We start from the raw sequence: 15182 nt of genomic DNA, 5'->3' as shown, positions 1-15182 counted from the left end.
ACTGAATGAATACTTCATGGACATCCGATTTGTATTTCAAAGGATATAACCATATGTATTTATTAAAGTGATTGACAAAGAGAACATAGTATTTGAAACCGTCATGAGATAAAACAGGAGAGGTCCACACGTAAGAATAGATAATCTGAAGAAGAGACATGAATTTGATAGTGGAAATGGAAACGGGAGTTTGTGACTTTTATGATATTGACATGCATTGCGGAGAAAATTTGACGAGTTGGGCGAGGACAAGGGAAGATTGTTCTTGGACACAATGTGTTGAGAATCCTAAGAGACGGGTGTCCTAAACAATGATGCCATTCAGAATGAGAGGTTTTAACACTAGAGAAAGCTAGAAAAGGTGCACTAGATGAGGAAGTTACCGGCCGCTCATAAACACCGTCCTTTGTCCGTCCTTGTAGAAGGCATGCCCCCGTGCGAAGATCCTTCACAACAAAAGAGTTAGGTAAGAATTCAATAGATACATTATTGTTGTGGTAAAATTGAGATACTAAAATTAAATTCTTTTTCATTGATAGAACACAAAGAACATTATTCAAGTTAAAAGTACGAGAGAATGAATGATGGGAAGTAGAACCGGTATGGGTTATTGGTACACCCGTGTCATCACCAATCATGATTATATCATTGACATTATAAGGAGAATGAGGTGACAGATTGCTCAGGTCTGGTATGACATGATGGGAGGCGCCGCTGTCCAAGAGCCATGGAGTATTAGCAGAGGTACCTAGAGATGTGTGACAAACCACCAGATGAGCACTCGGAGCATAGGCTGACGGTTGTTTGGGCGGCACGGATGGTACAAAGTGAAAGATAGTGCACTCTTTGGCTGTGTGGCCTTGCTTTCCACAAACCTGGCAATAGCCTCTGTAAGGCTTTGGCTGCAAAGAAATAGTGGACGATTTCATCTCTCCTCTTTTTTCTTTTTTTTCGTTTCCTTTTTTCTTTGTTTCCTTTTTTTTATATTTTTGTTTTTGTTTTTTTTTATTTTATAAATATGTATGACTTCAAGATAAAATGGTTGGTTTATAGATTCAGAATCATTATTTAAAATTATTTTTGATTTATGTGTATTTTTGTGAAAGAAAACACTGTAATGAGTCACGAATCATAATCTGAACCATAGCACGAATCCTTACTCTAAACGCATTAAACAAATGAAATAAACGACAACACCTTAAATAAAAGAAAACCACAAGTATAAGTGAAATAAATGAAAGTAACTGCAAAACCATGTTTACTGTTGAGATGAGATTCTCACGATGACGGCGTTGTCAATGGTAGTTGGATTTGATGCAGTGGCGTTCCTCTTTGGGTCGTGTTGGAGGACAAATCGCGATGATTAGGCGGTAGATGAAACTCGTCGGAAGAGACTAGCTTTGCGGTGATTGTTGGATTCGGAGATAACTGAAACTTAGGTTGTTTGGTACGAGAGGATTTTAACTTTGGTTTGTTTATAAAAAGTAAAATATAGTTCTTGAAAGTTAGTATTTAGTTTGAATAGTTTTTGTTCAAAGTTTGAATTCTAATGTGATGTTTTAAATTAAATCCACCTTAAAAAATAAAACAACTTTCTCTTGATTTTAGATGGTTTAAATCTCTAATTCTAGTTTTAATTTTAAAACCATAATTTGAATCACAAGTTTAAACTATAAATCATGATTTTTATTCTAAAATCAAAACCACATTGATTTGAGCCGTCATATCAAACGCAACTTGATGAACAAGAGTCTACCGTGTACGGCTAATAAAAAAGGAATGTGCAGCTAATAATGAGAATATAATACATTGATTATAAATAACTGTAAATAAGGAAAGAGTAATAAGTGGTATAGAAATAATCATGTCTTGATATGACGTACTTAGTTCCATGTGTATATATCCGTACACTCCAAGCTCAAGCCTAGGCAACGACTACAAAAGTCTAAATAGAATTTCTTTTCAGTGGAATATGTTAATCGAAATGGTGAATTCTATATCATAAGAGAGTTAGTTCTTCATGTCAAGTAATCTTAAAATTTAAATAATACGGTCCATATTATAATAGAGTTAAATATTATGAGAGGCGTTCTTAAGTAGTATTGTTGTACATACTTTATAAGTATTAGCCGATTTAAAATCTGTATGGTTAACATCAATGAGCCCTAAGATTATAATAGAGTTAAATTTTGTCAACGAAGGTTTATCCTATGTTTTACAACTGTAATTCCTTCACAAAGATTCGTTTTGTTTCCATCAGAAAGATATTCGTGTACTCAAGGAGTTGGGGCCCACTTGAGCCTTTAACTTAACACAATTAAACACTTCCTGTCACCCATTTCTGCAAGCCTCAACCAAACTAATTAGCCAAAAATGACACACTTAAAACATTTCTTTTAATATAGATAAGGAAGCAGTTAAGAGCAATACAACCAAGAATCTCAAACTGAAAGATGTCAAGAGAAATATACATATATATATGTATGTATGTATGTATTTTTTTCCTCAAGAAACCTTATAATATGCGACAAAAATAATGCTGGTAAACGTGATTATTTAGTCACGCAAGATAAGTTGGATTAGGAGACGACTAAGAGGCCTTATTCCTTAATTAATAATTAATATGGACAAGTAGCCATGTTGATTAAGATAAATCATTAAAACATTTGTCTAACGAAAATGCTTAGTTGGTTCATTAGAGTGGATAAGGAGATTGATAATCACATCTCAAAGTCAAATGTTTCCAAAGGAATAGTACTTCATGGTGCTTGGAGAGAAAGAATGTAATATTCACATAATAACAAAAATGAAATTAAAAGAGAATTAAGGAATTTTCCAACCGGATTTAGGCAGGTGAGCTTAGCCATTTTCTCATTGGCTTTTGTTCATGTCTTTAAGATAAAGTTAAGAAAAATGAAACCGAACCGTAAAAAAAGAAGAGTAAGTTGGATTGAACTTTTTGGGAAAAGTAGGCTTTTATGCCATAAGTTTGAGTTTACAAGAAATGTGAGAAGCAATAGACTTTAAAGGTGTTTCTCAGTACTTCATAAAGCATCATTTTACGTTGTAATATGTAGAAATGAAAGACATAACATGACATTTAATCTATATGTTAGAAAAGTGTAACATTACTGTGACTAATATAAATAAATCCTTTATTGTTGCATCTTTTTAATGTCATTATTCATAAAATATAAGTGTTTTGTTACATAATTCACTTACGGGCAGAACAATCCTTCCCGAAGAGAGAGGGGGAAAGCCATGGTTTTTTTTTTTTCCAAAGTGTGCCAAAAAGAAAAAATAAAAAATAAAAAGAATAAAAGAATAAAAGACTTAACTTACAAGAAAGATGACAGAAAGTGAAGCAACAAAAACGTACCTCTTTCCTAAACAATCTCACAAAAGAAACGTGTTCTCCAAGTTGGCGTTTTATCTCTATGTTTATATAAGACCAATTCCAAATCTCTCTCTTTTGCAACGCTCAAACAAACTTTCACAACCCAAAACTCTACACCAAAGTCCCACCATTTCAAAGTCAAGAACAGAATCAAGAACCCCACAAAGACAGTTGATTGGATAGCGAGAAAAAGAGAGAGAAAAAAAAATGGAAGGAGGAAGCATTCACCTGAAGATTTCAGGCCTCCAATACAGGCTTAGCGACACCTTAAGTCCAAACACAACAATGTTTGAGCCACAAAGCAGCATAGAAAAGGGAGACAGCACCAGCAATGAAAACTCTATCAATCCAAGCTCAGCACCAGAAAAGAAGCTGACCCTCTTTGCGCTTCGCCTTGCAGTGCTCGAAAAGGCGGCGACTGGCCTAGGAACTCTTGGTTTCATCTGGGCAACGGTTGTTCTTTTGGGAGGTTTTGCCATTACTTTGGACAATACTGACTTTTGGTTCATCACCATCATACTTTTGATAGAAGGGACTAGGATTTTCAGCCGCAGCCACGAGCTTGAGTGGCAACACCAAGCGACATGGTCCATTGCCGACGTTGGAATCAGCAGCTTTCGTGCCTTGAGGTCGAGCTCTAGCTTCCTGCTCAGTAGCATCAGGGCGGCTTTTAGTCCTATTTTCAAGCGCAGCCAACGGAGTAGGGAGATAAGAGAAACCGGCGATGTGAACACCGCAGCAAACTGGGATTACCAGAGGAAACCAATTCGGAGATGGACAAGTTCAGAGGTTCCTTTATTGCCGTATGCCAAGTGGGTTTTTGTCACGAGGCACGTTAGTAGGCTTCTCTATTGGCTCCAGCTTTTATCAGCAACAGCATGTGTTGTCCTCTCAGCAATGAAGCTTATCAGAAGAGACTATGGAGAGGTGGAAAAAGGCGATACCGATAAGAGAAATAGGAAATCTGCTTTGATTATCTTCTATTCCTTGGCCTTGGCTGAAGCTCTTTTGTTTCTGACGGAGAAAGCTTATTGGGAGTGGAAAGTCTCATATTGCAAATTGTTGGATGAGGTGAACAAAGAGTCTGAATTGGGGCCTTCGGGTTTGGTTTCTATTAGAAGGTTCTTCTATGATGCTTATTCAAGATGCGTAAATGGGAGTATATTTGATGGCCTCAAAATGGACATGGTTACTTTTGCCATGGATCTTTTGGCCTCTAGTTCTCCTGATGAGCAGCTCATTGGGGCGGGAATTCTTTGCCATTTCTCATTTAGTGCACGTTACTCCGACGACACCCTGCAGAAGATTGGACTGGACCTTCCTGTGATTGAAAAGCTAGTTGAGATGTTGAATTGGACAGATCCACAAGAAGAGGAGACCAGAGGATATGCTGCAGTGATATTGTCAAAGCTGGCCGGAAAGAAGCAGAACTCGCTCCGTGTGGCTGGAATACCTGGCGCGATGGAATCAATATCCTCTCTTCTACAAACCAACAGAAACTCGGCTGGTGCAGCCGATGAAATTTGCGAGAGGAAAGTGGTTTTTGACCATCCTAGCTATGAGTTCTGGAAATTCAATCATTTAGGACTCCTCATTCTGAAGAAGCTTGCCCGTGACCATGATATCTGTGGAAAGATTGGAAACACAAGGGGTCTGTTGCCGAAAATCATAGACTTTACTCATGCCGAAGAGAGGCTGCTGAAGGATCAAAATGCCGCGACATCGCAGATTCTGACCGTGAAACGTTCCTTGCAAGTAGTGAAGAGGCTGGTGAGCACAACAGGCGCCACGGGGAAGCAACTTCGAAGAGAGATTTCAGAGATAATTTTCACAATCAGCAACATCAGAGACATTCTAAGGCATGGGGAGAAACTTCCAGTGCTGCAACAACTAGGCATAGAAATCTTAACCAGTCTGGCATTGGAGGAGGATGCAACCGAAAGGATTGGCGGTACAGGCAGGGTGCTTATGGGGTTGTTCAATATCTTCTTCAAGGAAGGTTTGCCACAGAGTCACAACCAAGTAAGAACCGCGGCCGGAGAAGCTCTAGCCATGCTGGCATTGGATAGCAAGAGCAATTGTCATAGGATGTTGAGATTGGATGTGCTAGACAAGCTTGTCGGGGCTTTGGAGGTTCCATTGCTGTGTGTGAATGCTGCTAGGATTCTTAGAAACTTGTGCACTTACATCAGTACAGACAGCTTCAAGCAGCTCAAGGGGGTCACAGCTGCAGCACCTACAGTAAGTGTTTCCTTACCATTCAAGAAACATATATTTCATTCCTTTCATTCAATCAAACTCAGAAATTCTGCCGTGGGATACAAAAACAAAAAACGACAACTATCACTGATAATGATCATTGTCACTGGTTTTTAAATAATTTGACATTTGACATATAAGACTCCATGAGTTCCTATGTCATAATATGTGTGGCGGGTCTCAGAATTGACATGTGAATTTGTGATTAGTTGAAAAAATATAGCAGATCACTAACGGTGATAAAGACATTGCTCTACCAAGAGAAAACAAAAAACAGTTATTAGTATTGCACATTTCTAAATTGCCACCGTACTTTTTCATTTTCATATGATACTTAAATTTAGAAAGAAATGTGCACTATCGACAAATACGCCCTATTATAGAAGCACCTTTCAGAACAATTACTTACACTTTTTTTTTATGATAATGTCAGTTGCTTCGGGCAATCATGTCAGGAGAGAACAAACTGCAGGAAGTAATGGTCGGGCTAGCAGCACATGTATTCAAATTCATGGATCCTCAAGAATCAAGCCTCATGTTCGAGAGAGCCGGAATAACCGAGGCTGAACTGGCTAATGCTTTGGTTCAAATTCTGAGGAAGTACAAACAACCCCACATCAAAATTCCGAGAATCAGGAGGTTTGCCATAGAGTTGGCCATTTGGATGATGAGAGACAAAGCATCAAATGTTCTTCTCTTTCGGGATTTAGGGATGGAAAAGGAGCTTGAGGGTGTACTGGAGACAACAGCAGAGCTTGAGAGCTTCAATATGTTCTCTGGCACTGTTGGAATGAGCCGTCACAGCATAACAATTCACTCACTTGTTGAAACTGCATTGAACCTACTAATGGATGGGTGAAAATCTACCACCAAAATGATGCAATGATTTGTAAATACTGCTTTCTTGCAAGTTTTTGGAGATTCATTGTTTATTAATATTTTTTTTCCAAGTAATAATGATGCAAGTGTAAGCTAAGTTATATTCATGTTTGAATTAACATATTCAATTTATTATTTATAAAAATTATAAAAGAATTCTGTTGCCTTTTATCTCAGTACCATCTTGGCATTTTTTTTCTCTCTTTTCTTTTTCAGACCAAACTTTGCATTCAAGATTTTTAGATAATGAATTTCTCAAGTAGAATTGACAACAAGAGCCAACCCACCAAACACTTTCAAGCCCCAAAAAAAACAGAAAAATTTCCCACGGAAGATTAAGAGATACTTCGTTTTATTGCTATTCCATTGGATTGGAGTATATGATGGTTTTTTTTTTTTTTTTTCATCTGTGATTCAAAGAGTCAAAACCATCCGAACCCAAGTCAAGTTTTGATCAAGTGCCTTTGATTCTTAAGCCATCCACAACTGAAGTGAGATTCTCATTCTAGAGACCCCCAAAAGAGTCAAATTATTTTGCTGCAAAAAGCTATTTTAGATTGGAAAACACGATGAAAGATTTAAGTAATGAAATCGGATTAACAAGATCAACTAAATATGTTTACACGCATTCACAATACCTTTTCTTTACCCTTTCCCCAATTGGGTCAATCATTCTACAATCTACTGTTCATGAAAAGATTTCTTAGTTACAAAACAAATGCATCATATCGTTTGCTAGAAGAGGAACCAAGCAGGAAAAACAAAAAAAAATCATCTATTTACTTTGATTGTTTCGAAAGAAGCTGAAATCCCAACGGCGAATCAAACCATCCATGATATTGCTAGTTGGGTTTCTTTCCACTGTCAATGTGGCTTTAGTATTTGCTGAGAGATCGGCTTCTGATGTGCTTTGGGTGCTTGATGAAGTAGCATTGTGAGAAGGCCCAGAGCTTCCTGAGCCCTTCGCAGACATGGAGACGTCCAACGCAGGTTCCGTCGATGGATCTCTTGCGTCATGAGTTTGATGCTTGTGTTCGGAAACATGGGTTTTGGTAACCGAAGCGGAAGTAGATTCTTCTTTTAACAAACCACTTTGATGTACTGAAGTTGAAGTAGCTTCTGTCTTTAAATGCTCAAGGGGCTTAGTGGACAAAGCAGCTTCTGAATTATCATCTTTCTGTGTAGATTTCGAGGAATCAGGGCCTGTGCTTGCTGGCTGTTCTTCTGCCAGTGGTTGTGGATGTCTCGTATTCAGGTCCTTCAACGACAACAGAACCGCTTCCATGAACATCTAAAGAATTTTGAAGGGAAGTCGGAAGGTTAATTCAAAACCCAACAAGCACATCACATGATCAATGTGAAAACATATTTTAGACCAACAGAACTTACCCTTTTTTCCTCATCCACATCGCTTGGAAACCCTGACAAGTCATCAAGTTCGTATTCGACATATTGATCATCATCCATTGTGGTAGGAAGATGAGGTCCACATTGACTGCCATTGGTGAATTCAAAGCTAATCATTTGAGATGATGACGAGCAAAGATCGTCACCTTTTTGATCCTGTAGAATCAAGAAAGAAGTTCTCTTTAGTTTTGTCCCCCACTTTAACTTTTGGGGCTCACTATTTTTACTTTTATTTTTCCCAAGCGCCCCATCCCTCTACCCACTTCCCGCCCTGCAGTGTATTCAAGGGGTTACGACTTTAGCTTTCAACAAACTTGTTCATCTTTAGTCCACAGTTAACCAGCAAAGAAGTATTTTTATTATAATAATGCACAGCACACCAAAGCTTGAGCTCTAGCATTCATGCACAGCACACCAAAGCTTGAGCTCTAACATTCATGTACAGGGGTGCTCAACGAGAAACATACCTTAGTTTTGGATTGATCATCTTTAGGTATAATGTCAGAAGGAACCTAAAGAGAAGCCAAAAAATGAAACAAAATGAATAGATGCTTAACTGGGAGAGAAAAATAGTTAAAATTCAGCACAAACAAGAAGTTACAGTTACTAACCTCTGTCCGACTCATAGGCCTTCTTGAACGAAGTCGTTTAATGTCATCTTGTGCACTGCCAGATGTGGGTTCTGCAAATAATGAACAAATTGACCAGGATTTAAGCAAAGAGGAGTTGCCAAATGAAGATACTGTAACAAAAGCATGCACTAGTAGAAGAGACGCCAAGTTTTCTTTAAGTCATGCCTGTGGATGGACTAGAAAGTTCATGGTCATGGTCTACTGGACGAACCGTTCTCCACGCACCCTGAAGATAAAATGGTCAACTATCCAGAAGGGTTGAAGAACAAAAACTCGCAGTCTGATGGGAAAGAGAAATTGACTGTTGTTTTACTTACCTTACCGAAGTACTCATGCAAAGGGTCAAAAAAGGCTTCCCCCACCTCATCCTCAGGAGGTTGTAAAACATTATGAAAAAAGATATTAATCGAATCAAAGTAGAACTGAGGCCGTGGAGAGTTGTGATCTCCCTCAAATTTGATGATATTTTTGTCTCCCTGCAAAAAAGTGCATAAGATGGCAAGCCAAACATGCCATTGAATTGAGTGCAGCCAATGCCAAAACTAAGATGGCCAAAAGTCGGAAACAAAATCCAAGGCACCTATATATATATATATATATATATTCTACCAATCTATTGCTAACATCAAAATATCACTTCAAGGCAAAATTGAATGCTGTTTGCCAGTGTATAAAACTTAAACACAAGAATGCCACTTAGAATTGAGAGCTCTAGTTTCAAGTTTGATGAATTAAAGGAAAAGAATAAATATTGGACAAGATATCACGTGAGTGCTTTCATAATCCTATGCATATATGTAAATTCTTTTTTTTTTTCCTAATCAAGAGAAGGTCATTTACCACATAAGCATCATATATACGATCTGAATGGTGAGGACGAATAAAATCATCGTCAGTGGCATGCCCAAACAGAACTGGAACAAAGCATGTTTTCGCCACCTACATCATTAAGAACTAATTAGATCACTTTTGTAAGTTTAAACAACAGGGAAAAAAAATTGTAATATGATATAAGTGAGCTCCATGTCCAATTCAATCCTATCAATTATAAGGGTATCCTTGTTCAACCCCATGGGGTTAGAACCTGGGGATCTCACAAATGGTCAGCCCCACTTCGTGGGATCCATGCGGGCCCCACTTAGTAAGATCCATGTGGATACGACAAGTTGAGGCCCACATGGGTCCCACCATGTAGGGCCAACCATTGGTGAGATCCCCAGGTTCAACCCCACATACCAGATGGGGCCCACATTTGTAAGAGTTGGGGATTCAACCTCGTGGCTTGAATACCATTTCCCCAATAAAGCTTCAGATGTACTAGCACCATAACCACCGATTCCATACTTGAAGAGCATAGCCGCAAAGTTTTTATTTATTTAATTATTTTTTGCCCATACATCTTGAAGTAATCAACAAGAAATTCAATCACAACATATAAAGTAAAATCACTGAAAGAATAAAACCTTAATAGTGTTCAGATCCGTTATGTCAAACTTTGCCTTTCTCTGGATAACTCTACGCATGTATTGGATCGCATACTTCACCTAGAACAAGCACATGGAGAAGTTTGTATCATAGAATGAAAACAATCATGGCTGGTTTAGAACATGGCTCTTTTGCTTTAACAAGAAACTTCTCACAGAATCTGCATAACAAGATGTTTTAACAGAAACACCCTTACTGTGAACTTTGGTAAGCGAACTCTATACGTATCTACCAGCTCCATCATCAAGTCAACCAAATCAGAAAAGGGACTGTCAAGAACCATTCCGGCAATAGAAAGATCCTCGGCTCCATACATAAGGCTGTGAACAATAATAAAAGTTGTTAGTGCCAGAAAAGGCCCAAAACTGGCAAGAGGCCTACACTTAAGAGGGAAGAGGGGGAAAAGTAAATGGGATGTGTTACAGAGTAATTTGGTTGTCATCAAATCAATACAAATATTCAATAATATTTTCTGAGCAAAAAATATTCAATAATATTTACAGAATATGGATAAATTTCAATAAGATAAACATTTCAACCATATATGGATAACTTTCAATAAGATAAACATTTCAACCATATTCCATACGAAGACAATACATTTGCCTTGAAAATGAGAAAGAAGTCATATATCAATGATCTCAATCATGCATATGAAGGTAAGGATTGATGATGTAAATATATCCAATTAAATACAGTCTCCACAAGTATGAAGATTTCTTAATAAAAATTTGAGTGGTGAGCTTGGTACAGGATAGGTTTGCTAGGGGTTGCTAGTTTGCCTAGCTACTAGTTGCTCACTCTCTCCAATTGATTCCAAAAACAAAACAAAAAAAGTCTTGGCTGTACACTTCGTTATGCTAACTCAAGGCATTCAATTAAACTTTAGTATAAATGTATAAAAAATGACTCCTCCAATATCGTTGTTAACAATCAATGCAATTTTGAAATGAGATTTTTATTTTTTGCACTACATATACGCAAGACCAAAGAAAAACAGTAGAAAATGAACAAAACCTAGTGACAGCGCCCATTGACCGGCCCCACAAGCCTATTAAAGAGACATTTCCATCTGCTCGCAGATATTCAACTATAGCTCTTAGATCATCCTTCTGCAAACAAAAAAAGTTAAAGACTATCATATGCAATTTCATATTATAGAAAAGCAAATACCTACATGCATTTCACCTCCCTAATGGGTGAGGAACTTTTGAGTTATTTATCTGGGTATAATGGCATCTAACAAGCCTAGAAAAGGTTTGGGAAGCACCTTACGTGAATTTGACATTCTTCAGAACAGGCTCTCCCTCTTCCCTCCAATGCTAGACCCTCAATGATTTTATGCTACTCAAATTCAAAATACACGAAGGAACACTACATGGTGTATACAGGATGACATTGGAAAGACTCGTCAAAAGGCTCTAAACCTCTAAAGCACTATCCATTAAATATTCTTAGGCAACATTTTCCAGTATGCGAATCTTATTTTAAACTTCCCAGAGAAGGAAAAAAAAAAAAAAAAACATATGGCAATCCTCCCCCCTCCATGCCCCTCAATAATGATTGCCTAGGAGGGTGAGAGAAATAGAGATTTCCCGTAATTGGCCTCATTGCCTCTACTCTCCCATTTTGAACTCGAAAGGTAACCGGCTTTTGAGTTAAAAGCAACACAGTCGGTGGTCTCCATCATATCAAATTGAAAAAGTTAGGAGAGATACAAATTATACTATATCATATCATGTCTTAAGAGTGTAGATAATGGTCTTGTTTGAGATAGTTTTCTGGACTTACTTCATTCCACCCTAGAGTGACATGCTGTCCTCCCGAGAGTCCGGATCCTGAGAAATCAAGAGTGAAAACAGTAATGTTTGAAGGAAGCAAAATAATAGCTGCTTCACTAGCGTCAGCTCTGCACCCACTGTGATAACAAAGGAACTGCAGTCAGTAAAGACAATTATAGACATGGTAAAGAATCATTTAGGTGAGCACAAACATAAACTTGGTATCACAAAGTGAATTTGAAGTTAAAAAAGAAACTAAGTTAAAAAAATTTATTGATTGATATCGTGAAAGCTTTGTCAAAATTTTGAAAGGTAAGTTTTTTTTTTTTTTTTTTTTGAAAATGAAAGGTAAGTTCAAAGAAAAAGCCAGCTTGTGATGATGCAGTTTGCGAAGAGAAATCTTTCTGGCATTGCACAGGTTTGCGATATGGGCAACAAGCAGCAATATTACTGATCAAATTATTTTTAAAGACCTTTTGACACCCGTATAGTAAAAAGAAAAAACTATTAATTCTATTTATAGTACAAAGAATAAATGTATTCCTTATACGCATAATATGAGGTCTGAGCATTAGAAAGTTAAAACATTTTCAAATCGTAACTAATTATCAAAACCTGAGTCAGGTAGTCACCTGTTTCCATGGCAGTATATTACACAGGGCAAAGGCTTTTCTTCAGGAGCAACAATGGGCACGTAATGACTACACTGAAGGACATCTCCCCGACTGTTCTTAATCTGCGCGATATTCAGAACCCTTTTAATGAAACAATGAAAATCACTTCAAAATTTCATTGACTCTCCGATTGAAAAATAAAATTCTTCCCACTTATAAAGCATGTATCAAAAGGGTGTTTATATTTTTCTCTTTATACAGCATATTATGTATAAAAACCAATCTTCCATTCTGTGATACCATACTTATGATCCCTCCCAGCAAATCGAATTCGGAAGGTTAAAGTTGATTGCTTTAACAATCTAGCCCATACATAAACCAGAAAACAACCATGTTAAATGAGACAAACCTCAATGAAGTGATGACACATAAAGTTTACACACAAAATAACGAAATTTACCTCTACATCATTTCGTTTATACCATTTTCCCCTCAGCATAAACTCTTCTTCCAATAGATCATGTTTAGGGTCATATTCAGCCCTGCAGCCCAAAAATGGATAAACTCGGAAACGGGTAATGAAAGTAAACTTCAAAGGTTCTAACCCTAAATAGCAAATTTATCCAGAAAAGTGATGAAACACAAGTCAAATTGAGCAAATCAGCCTCTCAATAATATTATACAACAGAACATATTATATTAGAGAAAAGGTTGAAAATAACAACAAAGGAGATCTCAGCTTTCTACACGAGGGGAAAAAAAATTAAGGAATTTGCTGTAAAAATCCCAGCTCAATCGCGAAAAAGATTTTTTACTTTTGTTTCAAGTGAAACTAGAGACTAACCAAATGAAATCATCAAACTGACCCCCTTTATTCTATTCTATTGAACCCAAAAATACTAAATGAATGAAACAATAATTCTACTTGGACAACAACAGAATTGGGCTCAGTCAAATTTGGGTTTTTTCATCTACCCAATACTCAAAAACCTTCAAATCATAATATTCACGTCGACCCAACAGCCAAAAAGGAGCAAAAAGCCAAAACCCATAAAAAAAAAATTATAAATTCAAGTCATACAAACATACCCAAAATTCTAAATATAAATAAACATAGAGAAAGAGATGGGTTTGTAAAGAACATCTTACCTTGGAGGCCGAATGATAAAGTTGACGAGCTGCTCCATTAGATTCAAAATGATGAAGATGATCTCTCACTTTGCGCTCTCTCTCTCTCTCTCTCTCTCTCTCTCTCTCTCTCTAAGATGTCTTTAAGTTTTTTAAACCCAATACATATGAAGAGGCAAAAAAAAAAAAACTTTTTGATGGGCAGTGATAAATTCACCAGCAAAAAGGAATAAAGGAAAGAACAAGAAAAAAGAACAAGAAAAAAAACAGGTCAGTTTGATGGCGTTGTTTTGTGTTGGTGGAGTTCTACTTCTCTTTTCTTTTTTTTTTCTTGGATTTATTAATTTAATTCTGTCCTTGTAAATAACCATGACTAAAGACTAAAAAGATAATTTATTACTCTATTATTATTATTATTGTTATTTTCCTGCGTGATCTCTCTTTCTCTCTCCGGTAGAGTGACTTTTCACACGTGTGAGCCCCAAGCTCGCCACACAATTGACCTCCCACACTTGTTTGCTTCCCTGTTCTGAAAGGCCTTTCTCAGTTTGGGTAATTCCATGGTTTAACCCCCACCCCACCAAGAAAATTACAGAATTTAGAATTTTTATCCTTCATCATTAATTAATACTATTTTATTAATATAGTTATTTAATTAAAAAAATTATTAATCAAGAATAAGTAGTAAAAAAAAAGAAATATTTATCTATTTTCCCTAACTTTAGTAGAAGCCTAAATCATGATTGACTCATGAAAACTACTGTAATACGAACTGAGTTGGAGCGCCGATAATAGAAAGTAAACCCCTAACTATAGGCTCTATGTTGTGAGACTTATCTTATATTAATAGATAGTAATACCGATATTTTTTACTTGAAAAAGAGACAAACATCTCTCAAAATGTATGAGTCTTAAATTTTAATCCTTTACACTTATTATTGAAGGTTTCATTGTTAAAGATATCTTCTCCTTATCATTGTCTATAGCTAACTGAGAATGCTTAAATGTTAGGATCTCATAGGGGTTCATATGATCCCTCATTGTAGCTTCTGCAATTATTGTCGACATGACCTAATAATATTCAGCATCTTTCCATTAAAAAAAGAAATTAATCAAAAATAAAGGTAAAAATTTTAAAATAATACATTTAAATGTGTGAGTTTACTAATTTTCTCTCTATAAATATTGTTCCCCTGAATTCTGTGTTATCCAACAGTGTTTTGTATTAATAAGGAAAATAATATTGGAGACAAAAGTCAGAATATTTTCAAAGTTATTGTATGCAGAAGGGTGAGGTTTAAAGTTAGAATTTTTGTAGTAAAAACTGAAAAAGGAATCTGGGGAAATTTAAAAAATAATAGTAAAAAGAAAATTATTAGCTAACTAAAAAAATTATTAGCTAACGAAGATGCACGGAAAGGCTAAGATAACTTTAAAAGAATAAATCAAAAAAATTAGGTTAACAGATCTTGGTGGCCATGAAAGGGAAACTGTGCATTAAAGTTGCAACAGGGTAAAGCAAATGATATAATAATGTCAATGCACTTTTTGCTTAAGAAACTCATGATGTGAAGCATTACCAACTTTACCAAATGGTTTC

The 15182-nt window shown here is 36.6% G+C and overlaps 2 protein-coding genes across 2 annotated transcripts; one reads left to right on the top strand and one right to left on the bottom strand.

The window, feature by feature from the left end:
- Window positions 1–3490: 3490 nt before the first annotated feature.
- LOC21394579 lies at window positions 3491–6601 on the top strand. The gene is made up of 2 exons (XM_010107402.2): window positions 3491–5638; window positions 6090–6601. Exons 1-2 carry the CDS (start codon window positions 3605–3607, stop codon window positions 6513–6515), a joined length of 2460 nt encoding a protein of 819 aa, XP_010105704.1. The 5' UTR covers window positions 3491–3604; the 3' UTR covers window positions 6516–6601.
- Window positions 6602–7153: 552 nt separating this feature from the next.
- On the bottom strand, window positions 7154–13902 carry LOC21394578. Its single transcript, XM_024171745.1, has 14 exons — window positions 13604–13902; window positions 12915–12996; window positions 12473–12576; window positions 11851–11977; window positions 11077–11171; window positions 10256–10379; window positions 10038–10118; window positions 9415–9513; window positions 8892–9050; window positions 8740–8800; window positions 8554–8624; window positions 8410–8454; window positions 7925–8098; window positions 7154–7826 (listed from the first exon to the last, which is right to left on the bottom strand). The coding sequence occupies exons 1-14, from the start codon at window positions 13639–13641 to the stop codon at window positions 7311–7313; spliced, it is 1776 nt and encodes a 591-aa protein (XP_024027513.1). The 5' UTR covers window positions 13642–13902; the 3' UTR covers window positions 7154–7310.
- Window positions 13903–15182: the final 1280 nt, after the last annotated feature.

This window comes from Morus notabilis, unplaced genomic scaffold (genome assembly GCF_000414095.1).
Source record: "Morus notabilis unplaced genomic scaffold, ASM41409v2 Scaffold38, whole genome shotgun sequence".
Classification (NCBI taxonomy): domain Eukaryota; kingdom Viridiplantae; phylum Streptophyta; class Magnoliopsida; order Rosales; family Moraceae; genus Morus; species Morus notabilis.
The sequence above is the reverse complement of the archived record's forward strand: the minus strand, read 5'-3'. Positions and strand labels throughout refer to the sequence as shown.